The 14,792-nt window shown below is 35.9% G+C and overlaps 1 protein-coding gene across 1 annotated transcript in view; it reads right to left on the bottom strand.

The window, feature by feature from the left end:
* Positions 1–14,792, bottom strand: part of GPC5 (glypican 5) — a 644,868-nt gene that overhangs the window by 365,807 nt on the left and 264,269 nt on the right. The window contains exon 4 of the mRNA XM_079903067.1: positions 636–769. Coding sequence (XP_079759193.1) covers positions 636–769 — 134 coding nt within the window. The remainder of the gene's footprint in view (positions 1–635; positions 770–14,792) is intronic.

Raw genomic sequence — 14,792 nt, 5'->3', positions numbered from 1 at the left:
TATCACATCATTTACATGAATACTCTCTCTGTTGCATTCTGTCCAATATAGTAGCTATTAGCTACATGTAAAATTTTGACTAAAACTAATTAAAATTATGTAACGTTAAAAATTCAATCCTCAGTCACACTAGCTACATTTAAAAAATTTTTATTTTATTGTGGTAAGAACACTTACCATGAGATCTACCCTCTTAATAAATTCTGAAGTGTACAATGCAATATTGTTGACTACAGGGAGGGGGAAATGAAAAGTTACTCTTCAAGGGGCATAGTTTCAGTTAAGCAAGATGACTGAGTGTTACAGATTGCTGTAAAACATTGTACACTAGCCACATTTGAAGTGCACGATGATCATATGTATGTAAGGCCTGCCATATTGTGTCATAAAAAATGTTCCCTTATCACAGAAAGGTTTTTTGGTCTCCTGAGTTGAACTTATCTTCCTAATTAACAGAATAGGAGGAAGCACTGAATTTTAAAGGTAATTAATGTTGATCCTTTGTTTCTTCAATAGTGTATTTTGTTCTACTTAATTCTTAATTCAACCCCTGCAGAATAGAATACATTCTATTCTGCTGTAAAATTAATAGCTTACTTTCTTTTCTCTTTCTGGTTGTAAAACAAATGTCTTACTTTCTTCTGTTGGCAAGTGTCTCTTCCCCATTTCTTATAAAGATCTTCATTCCATGCTTCTCTTTGCTCCCATCAAAAGAACAACGGGGGCTTTGTGTGGGTGTTCTGATTGGACGGCCACAAATCTTATTTACCTTTTAAATAGAAAATATTAAAGACAGTTAGAAAGCATGCTCCAGCCTTTCTGAGGATGTAATGTTCACTAGAGTCCAAAACAATAACATATTCTTATTTATAGCACACTAATAACCTTTAAGACATACAATGTTTGTTAATTTTTAAAATAAAGGGAATCAAATTATCTGTATAAAATGGCAGCCATAATAAATTGATGCTATACACATTTATACAGTTTGCATGTATGCAAGTGCAAAATACACGAATAAAAACATATATGCAAAATCAGAGAACTACATTAATAAACTAGCCTGCTTGTATAAATAAAACTAATCAAAGTAGATATTATTTATGGTTTATAACCACATGTATGACTAATTACTTACTTGTACTAATTTTTTTTAATAAAATAATTTGCTATTGAATATGTGGTCCATTTCTATATGAGTTCTAAGGGTAGTTTTCTTCTTAAAATGCTTTCTTAGAAATGGCAATAAATATTTTTATATAAGATCTCATTTTGTAGTAGTTGTATATCTTTTTCCTCAATCTGGTTTGATTTCAAGGGTATTATTTATGGTCTCTTTTTTAAAAATTATTTATAGAATTGAAATTTTTAATACTACTTATCTAGTAAAGATCTTCTATGTAATTATCATTGAAAATTAAGGAATTAATTGGACACATTACCATGTAAAGCATCAAAAAAGATTCACAAGATAACTTATACATTTAAAAAGGCATAGTCATATAATTAAAAATACATAAAAGCATTGCCTGAGAATCAGGAGACTTTGGTTCCTGTCCTAATTTTTCCTTCTTAATTGCTGAGATCTTGAAAACAGTGGCAGAACTTTTTAAAACTTGATTCTCTTATATGTAAAATGAAGAACTTAGAAAAAATTATTCCAAAGTTCCCTTAAAGTTCTAAATTTTTTAAAATTTTCCATGAATGAGCATTATAGGAATTATGCATCAACTCATTTATTTAAACCATAATTATTTTGTTCCAATATTTGCAAAGAACATGTATTAGATGCTATAGGACATAAAAGATTAGAAACTGAATTTTCCCCAAAAGAGCTGACAATTTAGAAGGAAAGAAAAAACAATCCCCCCAAACATCAAAACGCACATGCACCTTAAGAAAAGGCCTGGCCCACACCAGGCTCCAGCCCACCCTGCCAATGTGACAGCCCCAGAGAACGCTGGGAAAGGCCCTGGCCCACGCTCACTTCAGCTCCAGTCCTCCTGCCAAAGCCACTGGGCACACACAGTCAGCATAGGGATACTCCCAGACAAGGACATACCTTCAAGAGCAGGAGAGGTAATTGCTTCATCTAATTTATAGAGACAAACAACAGAAGGCAAACTTTAATGAAATGGAGATAAGTAATTTACTTGATAGAATGTCCGAAGTACCAGTCCTAAAAAAGCTCACTGAACTCAGGAGAAGTCTATAGGAACATAGAATTTTAACAAAGAATTTGAAAATGTAAAACAAATCTTATATATATAAAATATATATATTTATATATATGAACCTCATGGTAACCAAAAACCAAAAACCTACAATAGATACACAAAAAAACAAAGGAACCCAAAAGTAATACTAAAGAAAATCATCAAACCACAAGGGCAGAGACTAAAAGAAGAAAAGAACAGAGAAGAACTACAAATACCTCCAGAAAAGAATAAACAAAATGGCAATAAGTACATACCTATAATAATCACTTTAAATATAAATGGATTAAATGCCCTAATCAAAAGACATAAGGTGGTTAAATGAATAAAAATAACAAGACCCATCCATATATTGCTTACAAGATATTAACTTCAATGCTGAAGACACACACGGACTGAAAGCGAGAGGATGGAAAAAGGTATTCCACGCAAACAGAAACAAAAAGAAAGCTTTGGTAGCAATACCCATATTAGACAAAACAGACTTGAAAACAAAGTCTAGAGCAAAAGACAAAATAGGACATTACATAATGATGAAAGAGTCAATCCAAGAAGAATTCTTAAACATGTATGAACCTAACATAGGCATACCTATATACATAAAGAAAATATTAACAAACATAAAGGGAGAAAATGACAGTGATACAAAAGTAGGGGACTTTAATACCCTACCTGCAGCAATGGACATATAATCTGGACAGAAAATCAGTATAGAAACATTGCCCTTAAATGACACATTAGACTTGATGGACTTAACAGATATCTACAGGACATTCCATCCCAAAACAGCAGAATACATATTCTTTTCAAGTGCATATGGAACATTCCCCAGGATAGATCACATGCTAGGCCACAAAACAAGTCTCAATTAATTGAAGAAGATTGAAATCATATCAAGCATCTTTTCTGACCACAAAGATATGAAACTAGATATCAGTTACAGGGAGAAAACTGGAAAAAACAACAACACATGGAGAGTAAACAACATGCTACTATAAACCCAATGTGTCAATGAAGAAATAAAAAAATACCTTGAGACTAATTAAAATAAAGACACAACTTTCCAAAATCCATGGGATGTGGTAAAAGCAGTCCTAAGAGGGATTTATAGTGATACAAGCCTATCTCAGGAAACAAGAAAAATGTCAAAGGAGCAATCTAACTTGACACCTAAAAGCAGTAGTAAAAGAAGAACAAACAAAGACCAAAGATAGCAGAAGGAAGGAAATGGTAAAGATCAGAGTAGAAATAAATGAAATAGAGAACAAAAAAAGAGGAAGAAAAGATCAATGAAGCTAAGAGCTGTTTTTTTGAAAATATAAATGAACCTGATAAACCCTTAGCTAGACTCATAAAAAAAAAAGGAGAGAGCGCCCAAATAAATAAAATTAGAAATGAAGAAGTTAAAACTGACATCCCAGAAATACATAATATCATAAGAGAATACTACAAACAATTATAAGCCAAAATTTGGACAATGTAGAAGAAATGGATAAATTCCTAGATACATACAGTCTTCCAAGACTGAAACTGGAAGAAACAGAAAATCTGTACAGACCCAATAATAGTAATTAAATTAAATCAGCAATCAAAAAACTTCCAGCAAACAAAAGTCCAGAACCATATAGCTTCATAGGGGAATTCTACTAAGCATTTAAAGAAGAGTTAATACCTATTCTTCTCAAATTATTCTGAAAAACTAAAGAGGAAGGAATACTTCCAAACTCAGTCTACAAGGTCAGCACTACCCTGATACCAAGACCAGCCAGAGATATTACAAAAAAAGAAAATTACAGGCTAATATCCCCGACAAACATGGAGGCAAAAATCCTCAAAAAAATTAACAAACTGAATTCAACAATATAAAAGGATCATAGATCATGATCAAGTGGGATTTATTGCAGGATGCAAGGATCGTTCAATATCCACAAATCAATTAATGTGATACACCATATTAACAAAAGGAAGGGTAAAAAATCACATGATCATCTCGACAGATACAGAAAAAGCATTTGACAAAATTCAACATCCATTCATTATAAAAACATTCAACAAAGTTGGTATACAGGGAACAAGCTTCAAAATAATAAAGGCCATTTATGAGAAACACACAGCTAACATCATACTCAACAGTGAAAAGCTAAAATCTTTTCCTCTAAGATCAGCAACAAGACCAGGATTCTCACTCTTCTCACTTTTATTTAATAAAATATTGGAAGTCCTAGTGACAGCAATCAGACAACAAAAAGAAATAAAAGGCATTCAAATTGAAAGGGAAGAAGTAAAACTATCACTATTTGCAGATGACATGATAATATATATAGCAAACCCTAAAGACTCCACCAGAAAACTACCAGAACTAATAAATGAATTCAGTAAAGTCACAGGATATAAAATAAATATACAGAAATTTGTTGTATTCCTATACACTTATAATGAACTATCATAAAGAGAAATCAGTAAAAAAAATTCCACTTACAATGGCATTAAAAAGAATAAAATACCCAGGAATAAATTTAACCAAAAAGGTGAACCACCTGTACTCTGAAAACTATAAGACACTGATGAAAGAAATTGAAGACAACACAAATAAATGGAAAGATATTGTGTGTTCATGGATTAGAAGAATCAGGTTTATTAAATACACAAATATTTACAATTGCCAAGATATGGAAGCAACCTAAATAAGTGTCCATCAACTGATGAATGGCTAAATAAGATATGGTAAATAGAATTGACCCTTGAACAATGTGGGAGTTAGGGGCACCAACCCCATACAGTCAAAAATCCACATATAACTTTATAGTCCACTCTGTGTATCCACAGATCCACATCCATGAATTCAACCAACTGCAGATAGTGTGGCACTGTAGTACATATTTATCAAAGAAAAAATCCACATATAAGTGTACCTCTTCAAACCCACATTGTTCAAGGATCAACTGTATATACAATGGAATATTATACAGCCACTAAAAAAGAATGAAATCTTGCCACTTGCAACAACATGGATGGACCTGGAGGGTATTATGCTAAGTGAAATAAGTCAGACAGAGAAAGACAAATACTATGTTTTCACTTATATGTGAAATATAAGAAAAAACAAATAAACAAATATAACTAAATAGGAACAGATTCAGATATAGAGAACAAGCTAGTGGCTGCCAGAGGGGAGGCAGGTGGTGGGGGGGAATGGTCAGATTAGATGGAGGGGATTCAGAGGTACAAACTATCATTTATAAAATATAGGTCACAGGGATGTAATGTAGAGCACAGGGAATATGGTCGATAATATTATAATAACTTTTCATGGTGTATAATCTATAAAAATATTGAATCATTATATTGTACACCTGAAACTAATATAATAAGTCAACTCTACTTCAATAAAAAAAGAAAAAGAAGTAACACTGTGACATGTAGAAAATGAACAGATTAACTCTGTTTGGGGTGCTTAGGGAAGAGCTTCAGTACGTAATGTCTAAATGGCAGATTAAAAGATAAACTAGGGGTTTGCCAGGTAGACAAAGCAGGAAATTTCCAGGAGAGAGTAGAAAGGCAAAGAGGTGTAAACAACTTAACATGTTTCATAGAACAAAATGTACATAGTGAAAGAAAGCAGTATAGCAAAAGGTAAGACATAAAAAATGCCATGATATATATATATGGTGATGGATGTTAACCAGACATTGTGGTAATCATTTCACAACATATACAAACATCTAATCATTATGTTGTACACCTGAAACTAATATAATGTCATAGATCAATTATAACGCAATTCTTTAAAAATGCCTTAATATGTCTTGGATATCAAGCTAAAGAACTTGCTTAAGCAAATGGAAAGCAGGCAAAAGCTTCCACGTTGGAAAATGGTTGCTTAACGATTTCCACAAGAGAAAAATCTTCATAAGAGCAGTTTGCAGGGAGGGAGACGAAAGGTCCTCCAGTAGAGCACTAGAGAAATGCTGGGGCCCAAAGTCAGCAGAAGAAGTGGTGAAAGAAGCAGACGATATAGAGGTAGACAGGATGGAGAGATAGTAGCTTGGAGACTGATTAGAAATATAATGTTTTCTGAACAAAGAATAATGGTGGCAGGCAGAGGGAAAATCTTGAGAGATATAAGTGCAAGAAAAATCAGGCTGACATCAAAAATGGATAAAAATTTGGTTCTCCTGGAAAGAAGGGAACATGAAGGGTAGTAGTAAAAGGAAATTATGTTTGAAGAGTAGGTTGGAGTCAGATCTTGGAGGGTTTAAAATGATAAGCTAAGAAGTTTTATTTATTAGACGAAACCTCTGATGGCTGTTGAATGGAAAAGCAAAATTCCAGAGCTGATATTTAGCAATGGATCTGACAGCCCTGTAGAAGTTGGACTAGAGAGAGAGACCCATTAAAGGGAGGTAAACTGTTAACAGATCCTGAAGTTCTCAGGAAAGAGAATTTTATTCTTAAGTACAGTAGTGACAGTGTCCATGAAGAGAAGGATTCATGAATCATGTACAGAGAGAAGAGAAGAAGAATCAGCATGGCTAAATCCAGAACACTGACAACACCAAGTGCTGACGAGGATGTGGATAAACAGAAACTCTCATTCATTGCTGTTGGGAATGCAAAAGAGTACAGCCCCTTTGGAAGACAGTTTGGCAGCTTCTTACAAAATCAAAAAAAAAAAAGAACAAAAACACTTTTATCATATTATCCAGCAATCACACTCCTTGGTATTTATCTAAAGGAGTTAAAAATGTATGTCCACACAAAAACCTGCACACAGATGTTTATAGCAGCTTTATTTATGATTGCCAAAACTTGGAAGCAACCAAGCTGTCCTTCAGTAGGTAAATGGATAAATAAACTGTGGTTCCTCAAGACAACAGAACATTATCCAGTGCTAAAAGGAAACAAACTATCAAACTGTGAATAGACACAAAGAAAACTTAAATGCCCATTACTAAGTGAAAGAAGTAACCCTGAAGAGGCTTCATACTGTATGATTCCAACTATATGACATTCTGGAAAAGGCAAAACTATGGAGTCAGTAAAAAGATCAATGTTTACCAGGGGTGGGTATGGGTGGGGGGATGAATGGAGAAACACAGAGAGGATTTTTAGGGCAGTGAAAACTACTCTGTATGATACTCTAATGGTAGATACATGTCACTATATATTTGTCCAAACCTGTAAAATGTACAACACCAAGAATGAACTCTAAACTGTGGATTTGGGGTGATAATGATGTGTCAGTGCCGGTTCATCAATTGTAGCCAATGTATCATCACTGTGGTGGAGGATACTGATAATGGGAAAGGCTCTTCACTTGCTGGGGCAGGGGCAATGTGGGAAATCTTGGTATCGTCCACTCGATTTTGATGTAAACCTAAAACTGCTCTAAAAACGTTAAGGTTTGTTTTGAAAAAAAATCAACAGAACTCAGCAAATTACTGAAAGTGAGAAGTTAGGGATGTGTAAGGTCAAGGTATTAAAAAGCTCAGAGTGAATTTCCAATCACTGAAGCGGAAAAACAGTGATAGTGGAGTGTAAATATATTAACAAGGTGCTAAAGTATTCATTACAAAGGTGGAAAGTATCTTCACTGTCAACAACTCCTAGTAGCAAGAACCAAGGGAAGATGTTATAAGTTGATGGTGGGAATGTCAAGAGTAACGCTGTCTGGCGACACTACAGGAGAGTTTGAAATAAAGGAGAAGAGTAAAAGGGAAAGGAATGGCAATTATGATCCCATGTTATGAGCCATAGAGCTGTAGACAAGTTACAGAACTTCTACACATCTCAGTTTTCTCATCCTTTAAACTTGAGAAAATAAAACAAGTTTGCAGTTGCCAGATAAGGAAAATCTTATCTCACCCTGTCGATCCCATCTTGGACCTAAGACCATATCTGCTATTGCACATATTTCCTAGGAAGGCAGAAAGATAGCTGAAAGTACCAGCCTCACATTATTTTTGTTCCCATTATCATCGTTGCAATTTTTTTTACAAGGATAAAAGAAAATGTACAAGCCACAGACTAATAAGTCATCTTTAATTGTATCCAAAGGTACAAGCATATAGAGCAGATTCCAATACATACAAATAAATTTCAGAGCCTTTATATGTGTTGACTTGCTATCAGGGAGCTCCACTTCACGCTTTATTGAAAGGGAATGGAAAACCATCTGTTACCAGCACATTAGCCTGTCACCTTGGCTTCCCTGAGTGAGCCGATTGGGGTGGACCATTTCAATACTAGCACCTTCTTGCTATTGAAAAAATCCCTCCCACTTACTTTGACAATTTTTCATCTTTGACTTATACTGCAATTTCCTCCTTATTCTCCCCCCACCCTGGTCTCTACCATTCTCCCCTGCAATCAGTCTGAAGTGTCTTGGAAAAAAATAGTTTTCCTCCCTAATGCTTATCTGTGTCTGCTTTAAGTTCCACGTCTGGCTTCTCACTGATTTTCAAATTCCCATCTCACCTTGAAATAACTCTCTTAGTTGCTCCTAACCCATATCGCTTCTCCCACTCTGCTCAAGTATTTGTTTCAACAACTCCTTTTTACTTAGCTGACTTTCTCCATTCTCACTGTAATCATGGCACTACATACAAAGTGTAAACTTCTGTTTACAGTCTCCCTCTGTCTGTTCACTCAGTCTTATTTAAGTCTTAAAATATTCAAAGCTTTTGGCTAATAACCCCAAAAAGCTTTGTAAGAAACAACTTAAAACTGTTCATTTTCATTTGACATCCATCAGCAGAGCTTCCATTTAGTTTGCAATGATCTTTTAAAATGTTTATTAATAATAATGAAATTGAAAAGCAAAAATGTTTAAAATACTATAACTTGAAAAGCAGTGAATGTGGAGGTGGTGTGAGTGTTTATTAAGCAATCTGTTTCAGAGGATGAGGCAAAGGTGGACTCTACATCACTGTGTATGCAACAGGTGACCGAACCAGGCCATATCTAGGATGCTTGGTGTTAAAGTGAGAGCTGGTTAAAAGAAATTACATAAGATATGACTCTGCAAGCATGGTGGAAAACAACAACAATAATAGTAAATAACAGATAAAAATAAGAAACAGAATGGTTTTGGGTCAAATGTGCTGTGCTCCATTATATTAAAAGCTACTTTTAAACTATTTGGAGGGAACATACTATTGGCAATTTTTCTAGTTTTAACAACAAATGTGAGTTCATTAATTTTCTCTTGCCCAGTTCCCTATTACTCTCAGAAATGGTTTGCCAAACAACTGGCTGGTGTTAGGGGTAAAATCTGTTACCACAAATCATAATGAGGCTAACTTTTCCAGACGCAGATGAAATCCATGATTTTAGCTTTATTCCCATGAGAACAAACTGAGAAAAGCAGGTTGGGCAAGTTCATAAGGGTTTGGGAGGGGGTTTAATTACAAGGTTCAAGCAAAGGAACAGCATTATCAGAGCCTCATTTTAGAAAGATCTGGACGACAAGGAGACATGTCCCATAGGTAAAACAAGAAAATCCTAGAATAAACCTAAAAACCCACGAAATCTGAGAAGAGAAAGGGAAAGCTCTTTTATAAGTAGAATGAATGGGATTTGGCTACTGGTTGATTCACTATAAGAGATTTAAAAAAGAAGAAGAAATAAAGCTGTTAGCAGTTTTGAATCTGGCAAGCAGAGTGAATAAAGATCCAATAACCAATATGTGGAAGTTAGACCATAGAATAAGTTTACTGTTTGGGCTCATCTGCTCCCCAGAGCAGGAGGTGAATTCTAATTTAGAACTTGGATTTGGAGGTCATTCGAAAAGATGGTTCTAAATGGTGGATTAGAAATAAAGAGCAAGTTAATGATTAGAATTACCTGCAGAGAGCCAATAGTTAAAGCCATGAAAATGGATGAAATTACAAAACGTATATAGAATGTAAAGACGGTCAGAAAGAAAATCTTTCCGAAGCAGGAGAAAGAGAATTCAGATAATATACTCCCTAAAAGAGAGGGAGAGAGAAGAGGAACTAGAAAGGAGGAAGAGGAGAAGGAAGGGCTAAAGGGGGAAAAAACAAGGAAGAAAGGAGGGAAGGAAGGGAGGGAGGGAAGGAGGAAGGACTTTAGACTAATAGAGCTGGAAGTCTCATACAAGATATCTAACCTTAACCTAAGGCTGAGAAAATTGAATCCCAAAGCAGGACAATAACTTTGCTAAGACTGAATCTAGTTAGTGGATGAGTTTCTAGTTATTATAGAATCAGTGGTCTTTTCTTTATGATTAGTGGTATTTATCTTCATCTGTTGTGTGGGATTCACATTATATAAGTCTTAGTTCCTGAGTGTCCTACATAAATAATCTGGATTGAAAATGATCTAGATATATGAGTAGACAAGAGAATCTCATCTCCCCTATGTATGTGGGAGTGGCTGAGAGGAAACATGGCAGTTATCTCCCTTTAAGATTCCTAGGAATGAATAGGGGTCGGGAAAAGGAGGAACTACAAGGATATTAGACAACTTGATTTCTCACCTGGGTTTAGGAGGAAAACCAGGATAACTGATTGATGAAAAGAAGTCCTCCCATGATACACAACCCCCAAATTCCAATTTTATGAGACAGTAATGTAAGAGTTTCCTCTCTTCTACAGAAGGGCAGGTAACATCATAAAAAAGAATAGTCAGTAACTTCCTGATCTACAAACTACCACAATGAAATTATTTGGTCAGATCAAATACCTGCTCAACAATTAGAAAAGCAAAATTGATAATGTAAATTGATACAGCCACTATGGAGAACAACATGGACGTTCCTTAAAAAACTAAAAACAGAATTTCCATATGACCCAGCAATCCAACTACTGGGCATATAACCAGAGAAAACCATACTTCAAAAAGACACATGTGCCCCAATGTTCACTGCAGCACTATTTACAATAGCCAGGTCACGGAAGCAACCTAAATGTCCATCGACAGACAAATGGATAAAGAAAATGTGGTACATATATACAATGGAATATTACTCAGCCATAAAAAGGAACAAAATTGGGTCATTTGTAGAGACGTGAATGGACCTAGAGACTGTCATACAGAGTGAAGTAAGCCACAAAGAGAAAAACAAATATCATATATTAACACATATATGGGGAATGTAGAAAAATGGTGCAGATGAACCGATCTTCAAGGCAGAAATAGAGACACAGCTGTAGAGAACAAACGTATGGACACCAAGGCGGGGAAAGCGGTGGGGGGGGGGGGGCCGTGGCAGGATGAATTGGGAGGTTGGGATTGACATGTATACACTAATATGTATAAAATAGGTAAGTAATAAAAACCTGCTGTATAAAAAAATAAAATAACATTCAGAACAAAAGAAGAAAAGCAAAATTGGCAGATTTCATTATAACTGTCACACTTAACATACGTTACATGTTCTCAGATTTATGAATCCTCAGTATTTTCTTAAAAAATTAGATTTGCTTCCAGTATGATTGCTACTGATATTGCTACTGATCTGTAGTTGCACCTGAAATCCACGCTTCACATCAAAACCTTTCTAATCTACATTTAAACTGCATATGAAACATAGAACTGCATATGAAAATTTTAGTGAATAACTGTTATTTCTGGTATTGCAAATAACTTTTATAAGTTACCAAACATTTAATGTCATCTTCTTCAGTGCTTTTCACCTGGGAGGCAATTGACAAACACTGATGTTAACGATGTTATTATAACTGCATATTGAATAACTGTGATGGTTAATTTTACGTGTCACCTTGACTGGCCACAGGGTGCCCAGATTCAACACTGTTTCCATGAAGGTGCTTACAGATCAAATCAGCATTTGAATCAGTGGACTCAGTAAAGTAGATCACTTAGCCAACATGAGGAGGCATCATCCAATCCACTGAGGGAAGACAGAGGAAGGAGGAATTCTCCCCTCCCCCACCCAACCCCAGCCTCACTGCTCAGGTGCGTCATCTCACCTCCTTCTGCTCTCAGACTGGGATTCACACAATCAGCTCCCCTGGTTCTCAGGTCTTTGGACTCAGACTGGCTTATACTACCAGCTTTCCAGAGTCTCCAGCTTGCAGACAGCAGACTGTGGAAATTCTCAGCTGCCATACCGTGTGAGCCAATCAATTCCTCAAAATAAATACCTTCTGATGTATATTCATCCTATATACCTTATAAGTTCTGTTTCTCTGGAGGACCCTGACTAATACAATGCCAAAAATCAGGCTTCATTAAATCACATATCTTTTAATGGTTGTACAAATTGTTACTAACATCACAAATAGTCTTTATTGTGGTTTAATTCTGTTTTGATACATGTAATTAAGTGACTGTAATATCCTGTTTAATTTTCCCTTAAATAATCAAATATATTAATTTCCTTCCTATGTCGTATTTTGACTGAAGAGGTATACATCTTCTCATCCTATAGATACATATCATAGTGTCCCCCATATAACATAACATAATTTATGAACTCAACCTTTAAATTAGGTAGATTCCACCCAAAACATGATCCTAGTATATTTTTCAATATAATGCAACACATACTTCAGTGAAAGTATAAAAGTATACTGGATGAATATTGATAAACCTTGAAACAACATTAAATGATACTAATAATATAAGCAGAGATAAATTTCAGCAAAGCTGAGCTTGAGCTATTCATAAAATATATTCTACTTTCCTGACAATTTCCATTTGTAAGCCAGATATTTTCCCAGCCAAAGTTACATTTGGTGAAAAAAATTAACTTCATGATGATTAGAATTATTGCATGGTGATAGTATATTACTATAAAAACTTTTGCTCAGTTTGTATTAATGGAAATACAAAAATACATGATTATGGACCCTCACACCCTAAAACTATGGAAACACCATCATCCAGATAATATGCATGTTACTTAGAAGTTCAAGGTACAAATAATTCCAGAAGCCACCTACGGAAAAGATATAAAAGTTATAATAACTATAATACCACTTTTAAACCACTAGTATATTTTAGTATTGCAACAAGCAATATTTATAGCAAGTTATAAATTATTAAGGCTCTACAAAGAACTTCCTTTAAATATATTATCCATAAGAATTCTAAATTTGTACAAGGTGCCCAGTTCCCAGGAAAAAGCAAACAAAACGGTGTTAAAGTTGAAGGAGGGCGAAAACACCTACAGTCTCCACTTTGCAAGGGCTAGAGATATGTTTACTCTATAGTTAGCAAAGAGCAAACAAGGCTCTTTTAAAAGTATTTACTTGGAGCCACAGAATGTCTGGTCTTGGGTGGTTGCTTTCTGTTAGTCTTTTAATTTTCCAGAAGTTGCTTCTCCATATGGATTTTTGTAGCTATCATCATAAAGTTGCCACCCAAACTCATTTTATGCTTAAAATTAAGAAAAGAAGAAGATGGAAGAGGAGAGGGAGGAGGAAGAGGCTGGACAGCAGCAGAACAATATTTCTGTGATCTTCTGTTTGGCCCACTGTGAGCAGGATCTCCAGGCTGCACTGCTACTTTTGTACACCTACAAATTAAACCACCAGAGGGAGCGTCTGCATTTCAGTCCTATTCTTTTTTTTTTTTTTTTTTTTGCGGTACGCGGGCCTCTCACTGCTGTGGCCTCTCCCGTTGCGGAGCACAGGTTCCGGACGCGCAGGCTCAGCGGCCATGGCTCAGGGGCCCAGCCGCTCCGCGGCATGTGGGATCTTCCCGGACCGGGGCACAAACCTGTGTCCCCTGCATGGGCAGGCGGACTCTCAACCACTGCGCCACCAGGGAAGCCCTTCAGTCCTATTCTTAATCATTAATTAAACTTACTGTATGGACACATTTTAAATCACTTAGTTCAGGCCGTGCAGAGAAAAATACAACTTGTAGACCAAAGCGACAAATACCTAGATACATGAGATCTCTATAAAAATCCAGTCTTCTATGGAAAACTACTAGACTGAGAGTACACTACCAATTTGGTTAAATGAGAAAAGGAAAACCAACTCAGAATTGTGGATTAATTTGTCCTAACTGAGCTGTCTTGGAGTCAGGAAGAGGAAGAGACTGAAAATTGACCATGATAGTCAATTATTTCCCCTTTCTCTTTCCTCTCCTTCTTTACTTCCTCCTTCCCTCCGTCCTTTCTTCCTTTTTTCCTTCCTTCCACTTACAAGGGCACATTAGTTTAGAAAGTTCCCAGGACTGAAAGTCAAACATGTGCATTTTAGTCCTTATTTAGCTACAGATTGCAATGACAATAAACTGAGTATCTATTGTGTGTAGGGCATGATTCTAAGAGCTGGGAATAAAGTGATAAACTTTCTCCCAAGATGCTTACATTCTAGCAGGGGAAACTGAAAATAAGTCATTAGATTACTTTTGGGTCTTGATGAATGTTATTCATTTAAAAATGGATATTTGCCAGACTGATGGGATAGAATGAGGGTGGACAGCTTCAACTAGGTGGACCTTTAAAAAGTAGTATTTGGGGCTTCCCTGGTGGCGCAGTGGTTGAGAGTCCACCTGCCGATGCAGGGGACGCAGGTTCGTGCCCCGGTCTGGGAGGATCCCACATGCCGCGGAGCGGCTGGGCCCGTGAGCCAT

Source organism: Stenella coeruleoalba (genome assembly GCF_951394435.1).
Source record: "Stenella coeruleoalba genome assembly, chromosome: 18".
NCBI classification, from domain to species: domain Eukaryota; kingdom Metazoa; phylum Chordata; class Mammalia; order Artiodactyla; family Delphinidae; genus Stenella; species Stenella coeruleoalba.
This window is presented reverse-complemented; position numbering and strand designations above follow the sequence as displayed.